The 20,155-nt window shown below is 33.2% G+C and overlaps 1 protein-coding gene across 1 annotated transcript in view; it reads left to right on the forward strand.

Annotated features, from left to right (window-relative positions):
- Nucleotides 1–20,155, forward strand: part of LOC127727677 (nose resistant to fluoxetine protein 6-like) — a 33,976-nt gene that overhangs the window by 11,603 nt on the left and 2,218 nt on the right. Inside the window, exons 5-9 of the mRNA XM_052234792.1 lie at nt 176–268; nt 1,669–1,834; nt 13,349–13,428; nt 16,287–16,407; nt 18,719–18,905. Coding sequence (XP_052090752.1) covers nt 176–268; nt 1,669–1,834; nt 13,349–13,428; nt 16,287–16,407; nt 18,719–18,905 — 647 coding nt within the window. The remainder of the gene's footprint in view (nt 1–175; nt 269–1,668; nt 1,835–13,348; nt 13,429–16,286; nt 16,408–18,718; nt 18,906–20,155) is intronic.

Raw genomic sequence — 20,155 nt, forward strand, 5'->3', positions numbered from 1 at the left:
TAAAAAGAAATAAAAAAAAGTGTACAGTACATGCTTTAAAAAGACATGAATGTCATTAATAAAAATGACACAAGCTTTGGATATTTATTCCAATTTGAATGTTTCATTTTCTTAGATGTGCCATTTTAGTTGAAAATTATCTGTAATTACATTTAGTACATTTACATTATTTTAGTGGTACCTTACTAACATACGTAGTTCTAAATCAACTGAAGAAGCAAAAAGGCAAACTGAATTGGTTTATGTTTTATTTTCATCGGTTTTGGAGGTAAGAAATAACATCAAATGTTTTTTCCGTCAACTACAAAAATCATGTGATCATTTGGAAGTTTATACTCATTTACTGATATTGTTGTTTGCCAAGCATATTAACTAATATTTCGCACTAAACTTAAATGTTATATATAGACATACATATATTGTTTTTTTTTTAAGGTAATACAATTAAATTTCATGAATGAATGAATGATGAACGAAGCCCTTTTTGAATATTATATATTTGCAAAGTATATGATAATTTGTGATCGAATGTTGATAATGAATGCACAAATGCGACCTTTCATAGTACCCTGTATAATTTTTAATTAAATATAATGAATTTTAATTTTTGTTCTAAATCGAAGGAGACCTACAGTAAAAAGTGTGTCTATTCGTCCGTCTGTTCATCCTTCTTTCCGTTACACATAGTTTTGGCTTTCTACCATTAAAGCTTCTTTGAGTAAATCAAAGGAAAGGAAATTGACAGGATTACTCACCAGTCCAGTACTGCAAGGCGTGTCTCGCAGAAATCTGTACATTGAAAGTCATTGTCAAAAACTATAAGTTGTGCATATGTAAAAATAAATCGTATCGTTTTCCAACTTGAAAGGCCCTTGGAATTTGATTTTAAAATTTGATAGATTAATCACCATTACAAGAAGGTTTTCTCTTACCAGGAAGATACTGTAAACCAACTTATTTTTGCGGAACTTTTATTTCGCGTTTAGCCCTTTCTAGTCCATTTCGCTATTTTCAAATTTACTTGACTTAGTTAAATAAGGAAAGATCCAAGTTTTACATATTTGCGACGATTTATATTCGCGTTATTTTTCTTCTCGCGAAAGTCGCGAAAATAAATCACTCGCGAAAATTAGTTGGTTTACAGTACTGAATTTGTACATTGAAATTCATGGTCAAAAACTTATTTCAGCTTAGGCATTCCTGTGCATATATACAAATATCGTTTCCTCTCTTTAAGTACTATGGGTGATATGTGTGCATTATCCGCCAATCGGCCAAAATGTGACAATCGGGAAACGGACACAATCGGTAAATTTACAGATCTGACGACCGTTCAGGTATTAAAAAATATTAGAACTCAATTTGTAATGGTGACCGTACACGTTTGAAAAACGTAGTTTCGATGTATGTATATTTAGTCATGTTATTGCCATCATTATTATTGTGGTTATTATGTTTTTTTGGTAAATGTACTGTTGGTGATTGATTGATTGATTGGTGACTGCTTTTCGCCGCGTCAGCATTAAAAGGCTATATCGTGGCGATGTACCGTTGGAATATATTAATTCAATAACATAGTATGTACTACACTCGAATCTTTTTAAAACATACATTTGATCAACTGATGTTGTCAACAAGAGAGCAATTCTTTTTTTTACCGTATAACAGGTTAACCCCTCCATATATGTTAATTATGATGGTGCAGATATGTATCTCTAAATATCTGGGAAGCGGACCCATGTGGTTAACAAATGGCTTCGAAAAGAAGTACTGTAAAGATACGTGGTGGTGGAATCTATTATACATTAATAATTTCAAGACTGCTGCAGAAGAGGTAATTTTTTTAATTGTGCGATGGGATGGGATGGAATGGGGTAGGGTTGAACGAAAGTAATGGAGATGTGTGGTATAGGTCTACGAACACGCAACCAAAAGACAAACAAAAATCAAAAGAGGTCAAGTCAAGAAAACGTATGTGGTCTTATCCCCTCCTTCTAGAGGTCAACATACGGTCTTCAACAGTAGACCAGTATATACAATGTGTCAAGCTCTTACTATATAAATCGTCCCAGTCTAGAAACGTTGTGAATACAATTAAACCATCGTCAACGGAAGAATTGTCTTGCTTTCTTTTCTAATCGGTATTACATGAAAACTACGAGACTTCATCTAGTATATTTGAGTGAGGATGTAGTGTTCACTACAAGCGCTCACAAGAACATATGTTCCGCTTGCGAAGACAAACTATGATAAATGTTCAGTGTATCATCACTTAAATGAACAAAATTATGATCACAAAGATTAAAATAGAAAAAAAACAAAGAAAAGTCAAGTCAAGAAAACGTATGTGGTCTTATCCCCTAGGTCTAACTGATCATATGATAAGAAAGTAGAACATATCTAAAAATTCAAGTCAACTTCTGATATTATGAACCAAATCTCCAAGAATAATTTTTTTTGTCAATCTAGAAAATCGTTTATATATCGTCTAAAACAACGAAAGGCATAATCAATTTGTTAACTCAATTTCATTCACTGATCTTATAAGAGTGTAATAAAATGTCACTCAAGGCGATTTGTTACCATTTATTTAGCTTACCCTCATATAGACAGGCCAGAATATCACGTACATCATCTTAAAAACTTCAATGTGTTAAAGAGGGCTATATGTTGTCAATTTGTCAAATATATTAAAATATTGGTGTTGTAAAAACTTATCCTCCATTAATACCCATTTTATCTTACACCGTACCTTCAATAGGCCTAGTTGAAATATATTGAAATAAACACTCCTAGTTTTTGATAGAAATATACCTATATATTGTTAAAGATACAAGTGTGGACACAGATCAGTGTGGATAGTATGTTTGGATGTTTGACAGTGTTTTCTTCGTTACATTTGTTTGTTTTTATAGTGATTAAAATGATAACACAATGTTGACTGCTGTACCCCTATTTTTGACATTTTACCTATTGTGTCTGTTTGTTTTGTTCACGCATCGTTGTCAATATAATGGAATTTGATGCGACTGTCATACAAGTGAGAGGTTTAGCTAGCTATAAAACCAGGTTCAATCCACCATTTTCTACATAAGAAAATGCCTGTACCAAGTCAGGAATATGACAGTTGTTATCCATTCGTTTGATGTGTTTGTTTTTTTAATTTTGCCTTTTGTTTGGGGACTTTCCTTTTTGAATTTTCCTCGGAGTTCAGTATTTTTGTGATTTTACTTTTTTCTGGCATAAAGAGTTCTCTGGGTTTTATATACGGTTCTATGTTGAATTGTGGTGTACAGTGACAGCCAACCTGTACCAAACACTAAAAATAGCAGTGTCTGTTATTTAATATTTAGTTTTAATGTCCCAAGACTGTCATGGAGCAGACACTAATTTAAATCAGTGTCAACCGTTCATAGATTTTTTTATTTAGCTAGACATTGCTTTAAATATCAAATCTACAAATTGGCCAACATACTATGAGTGTTTCGTGTATATAAAAGTACATTCCTGTAATTAAATTGTGTGCATGTGCAAGTTCCATTGGGGGATTTCCATTCAACATTTTAACTTTGGAATAACTTCTATTTGAATACATTAACATTTTTAAAAATGATTCGTTAAGGGAACACAGCTAGCTGAGTGTGCTCCAATGCTGGAGAGATTAACATAAAGAAACAGAAGATTGCAAGTATTGCCAAATGATTCCGATAAAATATGTTCCACAATTTTTATTTTGGATAGCAGCAAAAACTCAAAATAAGAACAGGACCACATAACGTTCATTTCTGCATGATGTGATTTTAATATGCGAGATGGTATCCGAGAACCTGCAAGCACGTTATATTTGTATGGTTCTATTTATGTTCCTTTGAGGTGTTAATTTCTTACTTGGGTTGTCCACATAAAACTGTAAATTTGTTCAGGATCTTCCCATTTGTAAAAGATTGTGTTTAAATGTCGAAATTGTTTCTATGAAGATATATTATGGTTTTAAGTAACAACAATATACGAGATATGGCAGATACCAATACAGATGCTCATTACTCCTAAAAACTGATAAAAATTCTTTTAAATATGAACAGGACTGACGGACAAAAGAATCAAAAAAATTATACTTACCAACATTACCAGTATGTATAAGTGAATGACCATTTACACTCAGAACTCATCAGCAGACAGCACAGATGTTTAAAAAAAGTGTTACTAAACCACCTAGCTTCATATTGCTAGTAGCACGAGTAGCATTGTTTGGTAAATTTGTGCTTCTTTATTTGGCTTCTGGACAAAAAATGTTTGGTTTAAGTGTAAATAAAATGCTTTAATCTCCCCTTAAATACTAACATTGAATGGATGCTACTTCACAAACTCCTTGTGCTGACAGTTTTAATCATCTTACCTTACAGCAGATCATGTGCAGATGTGAGTTGTGTGTCAAATCTTTATTTCACAAAGAATGCATTTGCATAACATTGAACTGAGCTCAAATCAAAGCAATTAAATAATACACTTAGACAAAAAGCTCAATCTAGTCATATACTTTGTTACAGAGGCCTATCATGAACATTCACCCTTCATAACCACCTCTATGATCTAACAAACATGCCAAACTACATGGATCAGAAGTCCTGAAAATGACATGTAATTTTTATATGTACGTATCCCAATGAAAACATACAAAGTTGTGGTACAACATTCAGTTTCTAGCAATTAGTTGTCACTTCATGCACACATTAATAATATATGCTGAGTGTCCCTCTTTTTGAAATAAGAACATACTTCCACCTAATCATAGTAAACAGGTGAACAAACTTTAAAACTTTAAACTGTTATCAGACTACGATTAAAGACTCAGATTGACGTCCAGTCTCAAACAAACTTTCATCCCGGAAGTCAACATCCGAATCTGATGTCATAACAAATAAGATTCCAAATATACATGTATGACCAATTATATATCCCTGAAATAGACATCTTTTTTGTTGTTCTCAAATTAATGTCCCAATAGTATTGGGATCTCTAATTGATGTCTATTTTATAGACTAGCACAATGTAATCAATGCTTTAAAAATATGTTAGGTTGAACCTTATACTTAACAGCATTCACCCTTCATAACCACCTCTATGATCTAACAAACATGCCAAACTACATGGATCAGAAGTCCTGAAAATGATATGTAATTTTTATATGTACGTGTCCTAATTAAAACATACAAAGTTGTGGTAAAAACATTCAGTTTCTAGCAAGTAGTTGTCACTTCATGCACACATTGATAATATATGCTGAGTGCCCCTCTTTTTGAAATAAGAACATACTTCCACCTAATCATAGTAAACAGGTGAACAAACATTAAAACTTTAAACTGTTATCAAACTACTATTAAAGACTCAGATTGACGTCCAGTCTCAAACAAACTTCCATTCCGGAAGTCGACATCCAAATCTGATGTCATAATAAAAAGATTCCAATTATACATGTATAACCAATTATATATCCCTGAAATAGACATCGTTTGTGTTGTTCTCAAATTAATGTCCAAGTAGTATTGGCTTCTCTAATTGATGTCTATTTTACAGACTAGCCACAATGTAATCAAATGTTTATAAAATGTTAGGTTGAACCTAATACTTAAAAAGTTGTGAAAGATAAAATATTTATAAATCTTGCAAATACATGTAATAATACATTTCAACAATTGGCTGTACTTTTAGTTTTTATTCTGTCTATTGTTTGAGATTGTGTGTTGACCTCTAGACGTCTTTCAATTGTCTTTGGCATTTGGGTTGTTTTCTTACTGTTGGACATGTATTTATATCCACTTGGCATTTATTTTAATGAATATGAAAAGAATATGACAAAGTAGATCGAGAGGATGAACTTCTTTCACCAAAATATTAATAGGCATGTACATATACATGTTATTTTTAAGATGATGTTGATGATGGTCTTATTGTAATTTTCTGAGGTTTGACCTTTTAATTTTAAGCTGTAACATGCCCAAGATTTAATTTCAATGGACCATGACAACCATGGCTAAGGGGGTTGAACAACTCATCCCCATGGATGAGATGTTGTAATTCTAACAACAACACACCAAATATTGTTGACTTACCATTACTGGTTCCCCTAAAAATGAACTAATCAGATTCAGCATAAAAACTAACCAATGATTTTTTGGGACAGGCCTCTTAATATCAATAGTGTGAGATATTCAAATGCTCCTTCAACTGTATTATAGTACACGTACATACCACGTATCATTGACTTTCAATTAGTGTAACCTACATGTACACAAACAGAAATATGGTCTTATTACAGCGGATGACCGTGAGGGCATTCCGGTGTTATGTTGCCATAGACATTTCTACCCACGTGACTTGTGTTTTAGGCTGATAACCGAACGTATTTCGTATAATTACGCGGATATTATCTAGTGCAAAATAACATTCCTTATCGCTTGTTATATATTAATTTCATCAAAAAATATTCATGAAAATAATTTTTAAGAATATAGATAAATGATATAAAAATGTTTTGTCGTGAGAAATATATATATCAATAACAAATCAAGAATACTGAAAATTTGTGTTAATGCATGCGGAAGAATATCTCAAGAACATTTTGCAACATACGCTGGAAAATATGAATGCCTACTCGAATCCAATTATCTATTAGAAAAACGAATTATTACAGAATACACCATGCACTTGCACTGCACTATCATTAGAATAGTAGAATAGAATAATATACAAATGGATGAAAATTATATATAACTGTTATACAAATATTAATATAATATACAACAACAAACCAGAGTATACTGATAACAAATGATTATATCACTACAATATAATAGTTATTACGGTGAGGTTGAATTCCCTGTCATTTATTCATCATCCACACACGAACTTGTCTCAGAACAAAATATACCTATGTACCTTAACCTAACTTTCAGGTATAGAGATGTGATTTTTTTCTGAGACAAGTGCTTGTGACCATCCACCAGAACTTGTGGTCATCCGATGTTCAATACTTCAGTACTTTGGTTTCATAAGTGGAGAAAGCCGTAGAGAACGACCAACCATCGGTTGGAAGACTGACAATCCTAGTCAATAAAAGTTATATTTGAGTCATAAATTATAATCTTTAACAAATTGTTAACGTCATTGGCTATGCAAAAAAACAGCATACATTTTTGTGTATCTTAGTAAAGCCAGAGACATATAATACATTGTATTATATGTCTCGGATTAAGCTTTGGAGACTTTTTTGCAGCAAGACAAAACAAATAGACAACTTTAGGTTTTAGTGAACATCATTCGTGAGATAGATTAGGGGTGTCGTTGTAACAGTAAATTCGGTCCGGTAGAAAAATTTGTCCACCAGATTTTTTTTCCTAGGTAATCAAGTCTGTGACCATAATTTTACTAGGAATTTAAGTCCCAGGATAAATTTTCCTAGGAAAATGAGTCCATAGCTAGTAAAAAATGTCTGCATGGCACTTATTTTCCTAGGAATTTTTTATATATCCGTATTCACATTTTTGTTCTATGGAAAAAGTCCCTTTAAAATTTCATTTCATAAGACATTCTTTAAATTAATCAATATTGAAATTAAGAAAGGAACATTTGTAATTATGGACATCATAAAGTCTATGATATCAATTTTCCTAGGAAAAAAGTCTGTTTAAGTATTAAAAAACACTCATATTTTAATAAAATAGTGAAATATTAGTGCACAACTGTTAAACAATTTAAAAAATATATAACAATTAAAAATGCCATTGTTTACATATAAATCATTTCTTTCATTACAAATTTACCTATGAAAATAAACGACTTGGACGTTTTTACCTGGTAATATTAGTGAACTGGACATGAATTCCTAGGAAAATAAGTCTGGGCTCATGAATTTTAAAGATTAATGCACACAACTGTTAAACAACATTAAAACATAAGAATTAAAAATTCCATTGTTTACATGTAAATGATTTCTTTCATTACACATTTTCCTAGTAAAATAAAGGACATGGACGTTTTTACCTAGGAATATTGATGACATGGACATGAGTTCCTAGGAAAATTAGTCTGGGGGCATAAATTACTGACATCGGACTAAATATACCAGTAAATTCTGTAACCATGGACTTTTTATACTAGTTATATTTGTCCGTCCGGACCCATTTTATCAGGACTAATTTATCTCTTACATCGTCACTTCCGTTCCAATGTTGAGCGATTGGTTGATAGAAAAATAATGCTATATTGCATGAATTATTATGCAAATTGAATTCTTATAATTGATAATCAGCACTTCTATCATTAGAGAAATGCTATTAAGTACCTTTTGAAACAAACATTATTTCTAGTTCATCTGTACAATGACGAGCACGATGACATTTGATGAACTTTAAATAGTGCAGGGATACAGGCGGTCCCCTCTATCTGGTAAATGACGTCATAAAGGCGTGTTTAATTGACGAAATGTTCCAGTGAAGGACATGTACATAACTCTAAAGTGGTCTATTGGGAAAGGGTTCCTCACCTACAATTGCAGCTGTCAGTGTTAATGTGTAATGGTGACCGCCAAAACATTAGTCAATTTATTAGTAAAAAGGAGGAATTTTTGTTTACAATACTTTTTTTGTTAAATTCTTGATATATATATAATTACGTGCAGTTTCATTTAAGGCCAATTAAAAATAGGTGTGTTTCCTGTTGCATGCTCCAAAAATATAAATTGGAAGGTCCCAAAAAATCTTACGAGGAAAAATACTTGTAAGTCATGACTATTTCAGTTTAACTTACAATCAATTTTTGTTGTAACTTTTTGTGAAAAGACCCCCTGGATTTTATTTCCATCAACCTTCAGACTTGTCATGAGGTGCAGCAATGTTACCAACTGCGACGTGAGGTCGGGTGAAATTTATTTAAATGGATATATCTGCTGACTGAATGATTCTTTTCTTTAACCACCTATGGCAATCAGATCAGTGACTTACCTGTAAAAAAAATAATGACACAAATTTTGTGACCATTTATTTCTCATATATCTAACTTTCACAGACGTGTTCATTTCGCCCAAAGTTGTCCTTAAAACCACAAATCGCCCAAACATGTCCAATTTCATTCACAAATGGTTTAATTATTTACTTCAACAAAATAAGTCTGAATTTTTACTCCCCCAAACTTAACATGTCAAACAATTGTTATTGGCGAAAAACTTAAGTCCACTTAACAAAAACTTTAAGCTCAAATATGTCCTCAATATTTATGCACAAAGGTTTACAACATTCAGTTATGGGTAAACAGACACCAGATAAGATAAATAGGGAATGTGTCCAAGGGACACAGATGATGCCCCCGCTTGCATAAAAGATTATAAAGGGACATAACTCAAGAACGATAAAAGTGACACTACCCAAATTTGTGCTTGATCTGTGTTTTGTGGTAATAAACATTGTGTGTTAGTTTCAAATATTTGCTTTAGGCAAACTTAAGTTAGAGAACAAAAACGAAAAATTCGGCAATGTTTCCATTTGTAAAGGGGCATAACTCTACAATGGTGAAAGTGACGCTACCCAAATTCAAACTTGTCTGTGTTTTGTATTAATAAGCATTTTGTTTAAGTTTCATAACATTTGGTTAAGGCAAACTAAAGTTACAGAACAGAAATCAATTTTGGGACGTACGTACAGTCGGACGGACGGACGTACAGACGGACAAGGGTAAAACTTAATGCCCCTGCTTTACGACGAGGGCATACAAAAGAATATCACAATAGAAAATTATCTTCACTTGCGAGAGCTCTTTATTTATTTTTCATCGATATGATTATTATAGTTAAAATTTTAGATGAAAGTATTTCACAAATATTATATATTTAGTTTTATCTTGCCAGTTTTTAATAGACTAGTGCAAGATTTCTCAGTGCTCCAACTATTGATTAAGTGGTCATTTAATAGCATTGGTTTGTTCAAAGTCAGTTGTTTATGTTTTATAAATTAGCATAATAATTTGCAACACAAACATTAAATCTTGGTGGTTGGTTTCTTGATATAGTCGCAAATATTTCATGCATATTTTAAGAGCAAATATAAAGATAGCAATTAGTTAAATTTTTTCAGTTAAATTCATTGTTTACAAATTAAATTATTCTTTTGAACTAATATACTACAGTGATGACTATATATCTTAATAATGTACCAGGGATTCAGGGTATTGCAGGTACGGCTTTCTGCAAAAGTGGTTTCTGGGCTTTTAGAGAAGTACTGTTTCATTTTTACAACAAAACAAAAGGACGGTTTCTGTAATTACATCAATTGGATTTACATTTTAAAATAACATGTGATTAATTTTCAAATCACTATTCAATAACGATAGACATGACTAAGCGTTCATATAAGCGAGACGTGTTTATATAACATGAGATCTATACTACTAAAGAAAGAGACCGATTTCATTGAACTCCTCTGAAACCATACAAAGTCGGAAATATTTGTAATATGACGTTTACATGACGTAGTGTTTTGTACTCCCCAAATTTGTCTTTGAAAACGCCAATTTTTGAGAAAATATCCAAATTTCCTTCAGTCGACATACTGCCCGCGAATTCCAAGTGAAAGTAAGAAGAAGGATAGAAATAGGATAGTTAGGTCTATAAGGCTCCTGTATGGTATTGTAAGTCCATCATTTGCTAAATAAAACGACATCCACCCTTTTTACTCCGGTGCAGAACGGTCCAAAAATGAAATGGGCGTTGAACTTGTCGAAGTGATCCTCACCCCTTTCTATGTGTAAACACAGGCACAAAATATCCGGACCCCTCCCCATTGTTATGTGTAAACTCCCTACCCAATAGTAACGCGATTTTGCGGGCATTTTCTAGTATAGTTAAAGGGAATCCGAGCTATATGCAGAATACTTGGAAATTCCCCCTTTTTTTATGAATAAAATCCCATAAATGATCCAAACATAAAATCTGAAGTTTATAAAAATTGGAAGGGAACTTACATCAATAGATTTAAACTATTCACCAAAGTTTCATAGAAATTGGTGAAAGTGTTTTTGAGCTATAGTCTGAAAACTGCAAAATCTCTCACTTACCCCCCCCCCCCCCCCCCCCTCCTTTATGATCTCAAACGTTAAATCTGAAATTTCTAAAAATCGAGAGGGAGCTTACATCAATAGATATAAACAATTTACCAAAGTTTCATGGGAAATGGTGAAAGCAGGTTGTAGTATTTGTACGACGTCTTGACGACAGACAGACGGTCAGACAACAGTATACCATAATTAGTCCCGTCTTAAAACACAGGCGTATAAAAATAGATAAAGCTGAAATCTTCAATTAATTTATTAATTTAAATTTTTGAAGTTTGTCTGATGTTTGGTTGAGAGTTAAAAAGTACTACTTTCAATTAAACTGTTAAACTGGGGTAAAGTACAAAAATGTAATTGTAGGAAACAAAAAAAAAAGAATTCTTCAATTGATTTAGTGACTTAATACACTGACCCCTGTAATTGAGGGGGTAAACATGGAATGATTACTACTTCCCTCCCCCTTACTATTTTTTTTTCGGTGAAGCATAAATTATATCTTTTTTACTACCCTCTTCACCTGGTTTCCGCCCTTGTAATTGAGGGAATGAACATGGGGTGATTCCCACTTGCCTCTCCCTTACTATTTTTTTTTGTGAAGCATAAATTTTCCATTTTTTACTACCCTCGTCACACTTGGTTCCCGCCCGACTTTCAATTACCTCCAACTCCCACTCATTCCCAGGCTTTGATTCCAGAATCGTGTCCACCCCAGTACCACAATGGCGGATCATGGGGGATGGGGATGGGGGTGTACGAGGATTTGAACCCCCCCCCTTTTCGGACGATCAATGCATTTGAATGGCACAAATGGTTGGAACCCCCCTTTTAGAAATGGCTGGATATGCCCCTGCACCCCTCGTATTTGTAATCATAATTGTACAGTACACTGTGATATGTCCCCTGGGGATCTAATTTGGAAAAAAATTAATAACTCATCTTTATATCTTATCTGTATGCATCATAAAACATACTGCGACTTTTATGAAGGAAAAATGCCAAATAAAAAAAAATGAATCAAAAAGGTACAACAGAATCTAAAAGAAATCTTTAGTAACAAAGACATTGTCATCCACAGCCAAGCCGTATGTCTGACCATAATTTATTAATTACCACTATTAATACAGCTAAAAGTTATGTAGATTATCGAACGTAAATAAAAAAAATATAAAAAAAATTAAAAAGAAAGGAAGATATATATATCTATATCTATATACAAGTCTAAATTGAAAACAACGTTCAAACCTATGATTGCGTTGGATAAAAACCGCAATTTTTATACGTGTGCATATATGGGTCAAATAACAGCACAAACAACATTGTTCAAAAGACCAAAAAAGTGAAAAGTATATTTTAACAAAACGCATTTGACTAACAGGTCGAACAAATGATGTTCTTAAACCCTGCTGACTGCCATTGGCGATTGCCAAATAAATTGATCACTAGATGTAATCAAACAGACCACAAACAACTTGCGAAAAAGATGGAATATCGCAAACATGAGATGCAAAAATTATATATATATATATATATATGTAATACACACCTTGTTCAGCCCATTAACCATTGGTACATGCATTTCGTATTGCTTTACACTGTGTGACCTCTAACACCTTCGATCGGCCAGATTGTCACATAATATTCAGACTAGTCAAATCGATGGTGAAAGGGTATTTAGAAAAAATGCAAATATCATATAATAAATTAAATGATACGTTTTACAGAACGGGAGAGAAAACCTATTGCCACTATTTAAAACCTTTCCATCAATATCTAAAGTATGTTTTTAATATAAATACCCTGATGGAGATTTAATGATTAAATATTAATATCCTGATGGAGAGCTTAGTCGATTCTCAAATTGAGGGGTGTAATGTGCAAATTGGAATGTTCTATCACGTTCAAAACTCATGTCATAGAAGTAATTTATCGGGAACACGGACAATTTCGAAAATTTGACCTATATGGTCAAACGAATATTTCTTTTCTTTATATTGTTGATAATAATTGATGGAACTTTTTTTATGCAACAGCGAATAAAACTGCCATAACATGTTGATACTTAATTTAAGACATAACAACGGGAATAATAAAATAACATACCACATTTTATGACATATCTTAATATATTTACAAATATTTGATATTGAAAATATATCTTATTATAAAATTTTTATATACTGCACAATATGAGTAGTTTAAATGCAAATGCAGTTAAGACGAAACATTTGTATTGTATTCAACATTTCAGTGTTTTGGCCATGCATGGTATTTGGCAAATGATATGCAGTTTTATGTTATAAGTCCACCTATTTTGCTTGCTCTTCATCAGTAAGTACATATTATTTGATATCACACCTAATTTTCCTTATTTTCCAACGTCTGTAATAGTTTCCAATCATACGCACCTTTCCTCGGTTTTGTTAATACCTGTATTGTTCCCACCGCGCATTTTTACATGGATTTTTTTTTATCGTGTACTAACCACTGTCATTGGTATCTTGTTTGTCTCTAATCTTCGGTGGGCTTATAGGATTTATTGGTATACCACATGTTTATAGGAACTAATTGAAACTGCAAATCGTAGACCACCTGTGGATCCCAAATCTCCATTTCATTTCAAAAACATAGCGTCAACAGTCCAATGACACAACCAAATATTTACCTTAAGTATGTAGCATGTGACATTGAGTTTTCGATAAGTTCACCTCTCGTATAAAAAAGTACTCAAATCTTAAAAACAAATATACATAAATAAAGGTGACAGTAGTTTATTGATGTTCAAAGTTGGTAAATCGATAACGAAGAGACAAACCAAGGTAACAAACAAAAACTGAGGGAATGGCATGAACTCCTAAAGGAGCGAGATCGGGTCCGTCGACAGGATAAGCGACTCCTGCTATGTATGCATCACCTTCCATGTTAATCCACACTCAGTCAAAATTTCACAATCGTAAATAGAACACAATCGGTAAAATAACAGATTAGACGACTATGGTGGTATCTAAATATCTAAGACCGCGAAACTATGTGGCAAGTGAGTTAAGACACCTACACATTGTATTGGTCAGGAAATTCGTTGTGGTGGCCGTAAAACTGATTCTTCGTTAATTCGTACTTCTCATACCTCTGTTGGGAAACATAGCTTTTAAGATCGAAAACTAAAGAAAATTACCTCAGTACGTAAACACAACCTGGTTATGAAATAGATTCCCGCTTTGGGCATTTTACAATACTTATACGATATGAATTGCAAATACTAGAACACAATTATATCATTTAAAACCAAAAATACATCAGACAATAAGTGCTTGTCTCCGACAAACAATATGAAAATAACTACAACAAAACAAATGTGCTAGTATGATTGAATGAGTGTTGCTTCCTTAACTATGTACTAGTAACTCATTCTAAGCATAAAGATGATTGTCAATCAACTGAAAATTACAAACCACAAAATTCCTTATTTTTTTCAATTAAAACATATATAGTTCGTAATACCTGAAATGCAAACAAAAGTGATCTTACTTTCTACATAGCGTTAACTTTGCCCCACAAAAGTTATAAACATGACAACAAAGGAAAAATGAGGATAATAAAGTCAATAAACATTAGGAATATGTACATTTTCTAGATATTGTTATTATATCAATTAACTTAATTTAGTCAAACTAATTGCTAAAAAGGTTTGGAAAATTTATTCTTTATTTTCAGTTCTAAAATAGCTGGGACTATTGTTACTCTCGTATTATGGGTAGGAACAGCCATAACAACAGCAGTTATTTCTGTGCAGAAGGACCTTCGTGCAAATCCATTTAGGTGAATATTAAGAAAAAAATTATTTTCGCTTGTGTTAAAAGAACTAATGACCTTTTTCAATTTATGATGCATCTTTTATAAACGGAAACAGTCCGTTTATTAGAGAAAACAAAGTATCCACATTGAATTTCCCCAAAATATGACCGAATAGAACTACTGACTTGACTGCTAGCGGTATAGTTAAACACATTTCTAATATACAGGAATTTGAGATCACATTCAGATTTAATCAACCATTTCGTTGTAGGAAAGTTTTTTAGTAATCGTTTTTGTTGCTCATTGTGTCTCACAGAAGCGTATAACTGACAATTTTTACGTTTCCAAAACAAATCTAAGGCTCAAACTCCTTCATGTAAAAATGACTTTTGTACGTCTTTTAACGTATACTTTGAATGCATTGGTCCTCCATGGTCCATATATCTACAGTTCAAATGTTATAATTCAGTCAAAAGAACTTTTCGCAATCCATGCATACTCAAAAATGGTATTAAGACATCCAAAGTATATACACCAGTACATCACTTTTGAACTTAAATTGCAATTTTTATCTCATTCAATTTTCAAACTTATCCACTACAGTTAATTCAGTACTGTTTCGACCACATAATTGATTATTTGAAAACCGACAGAACAGAAATAGACTGACTGCAAACCAAATGTTTAAACAGTACTGAATTAACAATAAGAAAATATCTGAAAAATTATCAAACTCTTTACGAGACTCAAAGTTTCAGGTTCAAAATTTTGCTGATGATGTTTAGATCAAAATGGCTGATAAAGACTAAAATTCATTTACTAGTGTAACATTTCAATAATGCGTTACTATTTCCGAATGCGTATATTTAATGAACACTGTAAAAGAGAGGCCAAAGAAACAAAAATGATTATCAAACTCTCAAGTCTAAAACAAAAATGCCATTACAACAAACGGGAAACAACGAAAAGACAAACAACAGTACGCAAAAAACAACATGGAACACTAAAGACTGAGCAACACGAGTCTCACAAAAACGGGGGTGATCATAGGTGCTCAGGAAGGACAAGCAGATTCTGATCCACATGTGGCAACCGTAGTGTAGCTCGTGTAAGTACAAACCAAATGATATGTCTAATTCGGTAGGTCACATTCGAGAAAAAGAGGACGGGTTTGTGGTTACGACAATTGGAACATATCCGTCGTCATCAGTAAAACAGATATTCCATAACGGTCAACCAACTCGTGATGACCTCCGTAACATTTTGTAAAGGAATGATTTTAACTTCACCAATAGGAACTCTTGGTTTTAAAGCTTCCTTGTTATATTTGTATAAATATATGTCGTGATAAAATAAGCAATCTAAATTTACCAATTTAATGTATACTTTATCAGTGGAGGTGACTATTTTGATGCTTATTATCAAATGCCATACTGTCGAATTGGACCATACCTGGTTGGAATGTACACAGGCTACATTCTTTACACAACGAAATGCAAATGTAAAATAAATAAGGTAAGACATTTTGAGAATGTAGGCAATTAACATTTCATTTACACCACAACAGTAATACTTCTTCCATGGTAGCATATATTTTAGGGAATGAAAAAAGGATTAACATAATATGCTTATATGAAAATATTACAATCCTGGTGATGATATCATGGCACAAAACAAATGCTTATGATTTGTTGTAATAATATAGATTAGTCCGTGTACAGAATGGTCTCGCTCCTTTTCAATTTTGTGTGTTGCCTTGATTTGTCTCTTACTAATCGATTTACGATACTTGAACATCGGTGAATTACGAGCGCCTAGATTTTGCGTGTACAGATTGAGATAGGCTAAGCCTTACATAACCTACACTCAACATCAGAGTTAGATTTATTTTGTGCAATGTCTACTTTGAATGTTATTTATGTACGTAATTGTGTACAAAGAACAACCAACTTATACTGAAATAAAACCAAAACACTCGTTGCTAGTAATGTCTTGTCTTGGGGAGGGATAAATCCTACTTTGTAAAGAATCACTCTGATTCAAACAAAAAATTTTCTGAAACTGACATTATCAAGATGCTTGATTTCTTGATTGACAACATATTTGTTACGTTTGGAGGACGCGTTTTTCAACAGACTGTCGGAATTCCAATGCGAACCAATTGTGCCCCTCTTCTTGCCGACTTGTTTCTTTATTATTATGAGGCTGACTTCATACAGGAACTTCTTAGGAAGAAAGATAAAAAGTTAGCAATATCCTTTAACTTTACGTTCCGCTATATAGATGATGTTCTCTCACTAAATAATACAACATTTGGTGACTATGTTGAACAAATCTATCCCATCGAACTAGAGATAAAGGATACTACAGATACAGTTAAGTCTGCCTCAAATCTTGACTTACATCTAGAAATTGACAATGAGGGTCGGTTGAAAACAAAACTTTACGACAAAAGAGATGATTTCAGCTTCCCAATTGTGAACTTTCCATTTCTATGTAGCAACATTCCAGCAGCGCCTGTATACGGAGTATATATCTCCCAATTGATACGATATTCCCGGGCTTGTATTTCCTATCATGATTTCCTTGATGGAGGATTGCTGCTCACAAGGAAGCTATTAAACCAAGAGTTCCAAATGGTGAAGTTGAAATCATCCCTTCGTAAATTTTACGGACGCCATCACGAGTTGGTTGACCGTTATGGAATAACCGTTTCACAGATGATATCGGATATGTTCCTTATGTCGTAACTACAATACCCTTCCCTTTTCACGAATGTGACCTACCGAATAAGACTATTTACCGGATTTGTAATAACATAAGCAACACGACGGGTGCCACATGTGGAGCAGGATCTGCTTACCCTTCCGGAGCACCTGAGATCACCCCCAGTTTTTGGCGGGGTTTGTGTTGCTAAGTCTTTAGTTTTCTATGTTGTGTCATCTGTACTATTATTTGTCTGTTTGTCTTTTTATTTTTGGCAATGGCGTTGTCACTTTGTTTTCGATCTATGAGTTTGACTGTCCCTTTGGTATCTTTCATCCCTCTTTTTTATCCAGTAAAGTCACGTTTACTTCATGTTTTTAAGTTTACTACGAATAAACAAGACCATTACACAATTAAACCCGAAGTTAACTTGTTGGTTAGTTATAAGCTTTTATTTACATTTATGTGAAGGATATTACTGTTTTGGAATCATTTCAACACATATCGTTTGTTTCAAACAACATTAACAGTACTAGTTTTACTGCATCAGACGCGCATTTTGACGATAATTGGTACCGTAAATGATACAATTAATGTCTCTTTAGTGATGCTCGAGGCATCAATATTGCTATTCGTATTTATAAAAACAGGGATAAAAAGAAAGAATGCACAATTAAGGACCACTCTAACTCCCTCAGGTAAAGTATTAAACAATGTAGTCAATGCCCTTTTTATATAAACAGAAAACATATTTGCATATTTTTTAATCTTGACAGATTTCGTGGTCTTTTTTTATTCAAGTTGTTAGAGAATAAAGTTTTTATTGTAATAAAGGGATTACATTGTGATTAAACTTCTTAAGTTTTCATCTAAAGATAAAGTATATTTTTCAAAAAGATCTATGATTACACATCGACCCGTCAACGTTTGCATTACGGTTTGAACAATCACTGAATATATTTTACTTGTCGAATTGGGCATCTAGTGCAGTAAAGTTGGTGCCATTCAATGTTATTTCATAAAACCTACAGAAAAGGGCCATGCGCAGAGTTTTATCTACCATCATATAAAGCTGCACTAAACTGCTCTATACTTATATATACTGCAATCTTTGTTTCAGTTTGTAAATATAACTATATGGGCGGTGTTTGCTGCGTCAGCTTTAGCTGTACTTTATGGTATATATGACGATATAAATGGTGATCAACTATCCACGGGTGTTGCCGCACTGTACAATGTCCTACACAAAACAGTGTGGGGTGCTGCTGTCTGTTGGGTGATATTTGCATGTGCTACTGGAAATGGAGGTATATTGCTTAGTATATGTTAACACTATAAGTGTGTCACTGATTAAAACAGAAATAATTTAGAGCAGTTTGAATTGTCAAGGGATTATTCAAAACCTTAAATAAAACAAATATAGATGTTCTAATAGTCTGTCGCTAAACAAATCAATCGGACAAGAACAAATTAATTCGTATCACCTGAAACCATAAAATGACCAAAATAACATTTATTACAACAGGCGTGGATACTCTGGCAGTGTGAGCAAGATCAATAAAATACGGAAACATGAGGGAAAAAACTTTTCAATATTTTCAAAATGTTGCTCTGGATACTACCTTAAATTTTTATCACCAAGAAGCTTCTGTCCAACTTTCGTAAAGTACCATGAAGGTTTGACAAATTTATCAATACGTTAAAACTTTAAACTCTTGTATGTAAACATTAATTATACCCCACGTAACGAGTTGCGGAGGGTATAATGTTTTTGACCCGTCCGTCTGTCTGTCCGTCCCTCCGTCAGTCCGTCAGTCCTGTTTCTTGTCATCGCAACTCCTCTCAAACCACACAATAGAATTTCACGAAACCTTTTTAGATAATAAGGACATACTATGTAGTTGTGCATATCGACAGGAAATTACGATTCAATTTTTTTTCTAGGAGTTACGCCCCTTTGAACTTGTTTACTTTAATGTACTACTGCAACAGTTTGTCATCTCAACTCCTCTGAAACCACACAACAAAATTTCATGAAACTTTGTAGATAATAAGGACATACTACGTAGATGTGCATATCGACAGGAAATTACGATTCAATTTTTTTTCCAGGAGTTACGCCCCTTTGAACTTATTTGCCCAATATACTACTGCAACCTTTTGTCATCGCAACTCCTCTCAAACCACACAATAGAATTTCATGAAACCTTTTCAGATAATAAGGACATACTACGTAGATGTGCATATCGACAGGAAATTACGATTCAATTTTTTTTCTAGGAGTTACGCCCCTTTGAACTTATTTGCTTCAATATACCTCTGCAACAGTTTGTCATCGCAACTCCTCTGAAACCACACAACAGAATTTCATGAAACTTTGTAGATAATAAGGACATACTAGGTAGATGTGCATATCGACAGGAAATTATGATTCAATTTTTTTTCTAGGAGTTACGCCCCTTTGAACTTATTTGCTTCAATATACCTCTGCAACAGTTTGTCATTGCAATTCCTCTGAAACCACACAACAGAATTTCATGAAACTTTGTAGATAATA

This window comes from Mytilus californianus, unplaced genomic scaffold (assembly GCF_021869535.1).
Source record: "Mytilus californianus isolate M0D057914Y unplaced genomic scaffold, xbMytCali1.0.p SCAF_2, whole genome shotgun sequence".
NCBI classification, from domain to species: Eukaryota; Metazoa; Mollusca; class Bivalvia; order Mytilida; family Mytilidae; genus Mytilus; species Mytilus californianus.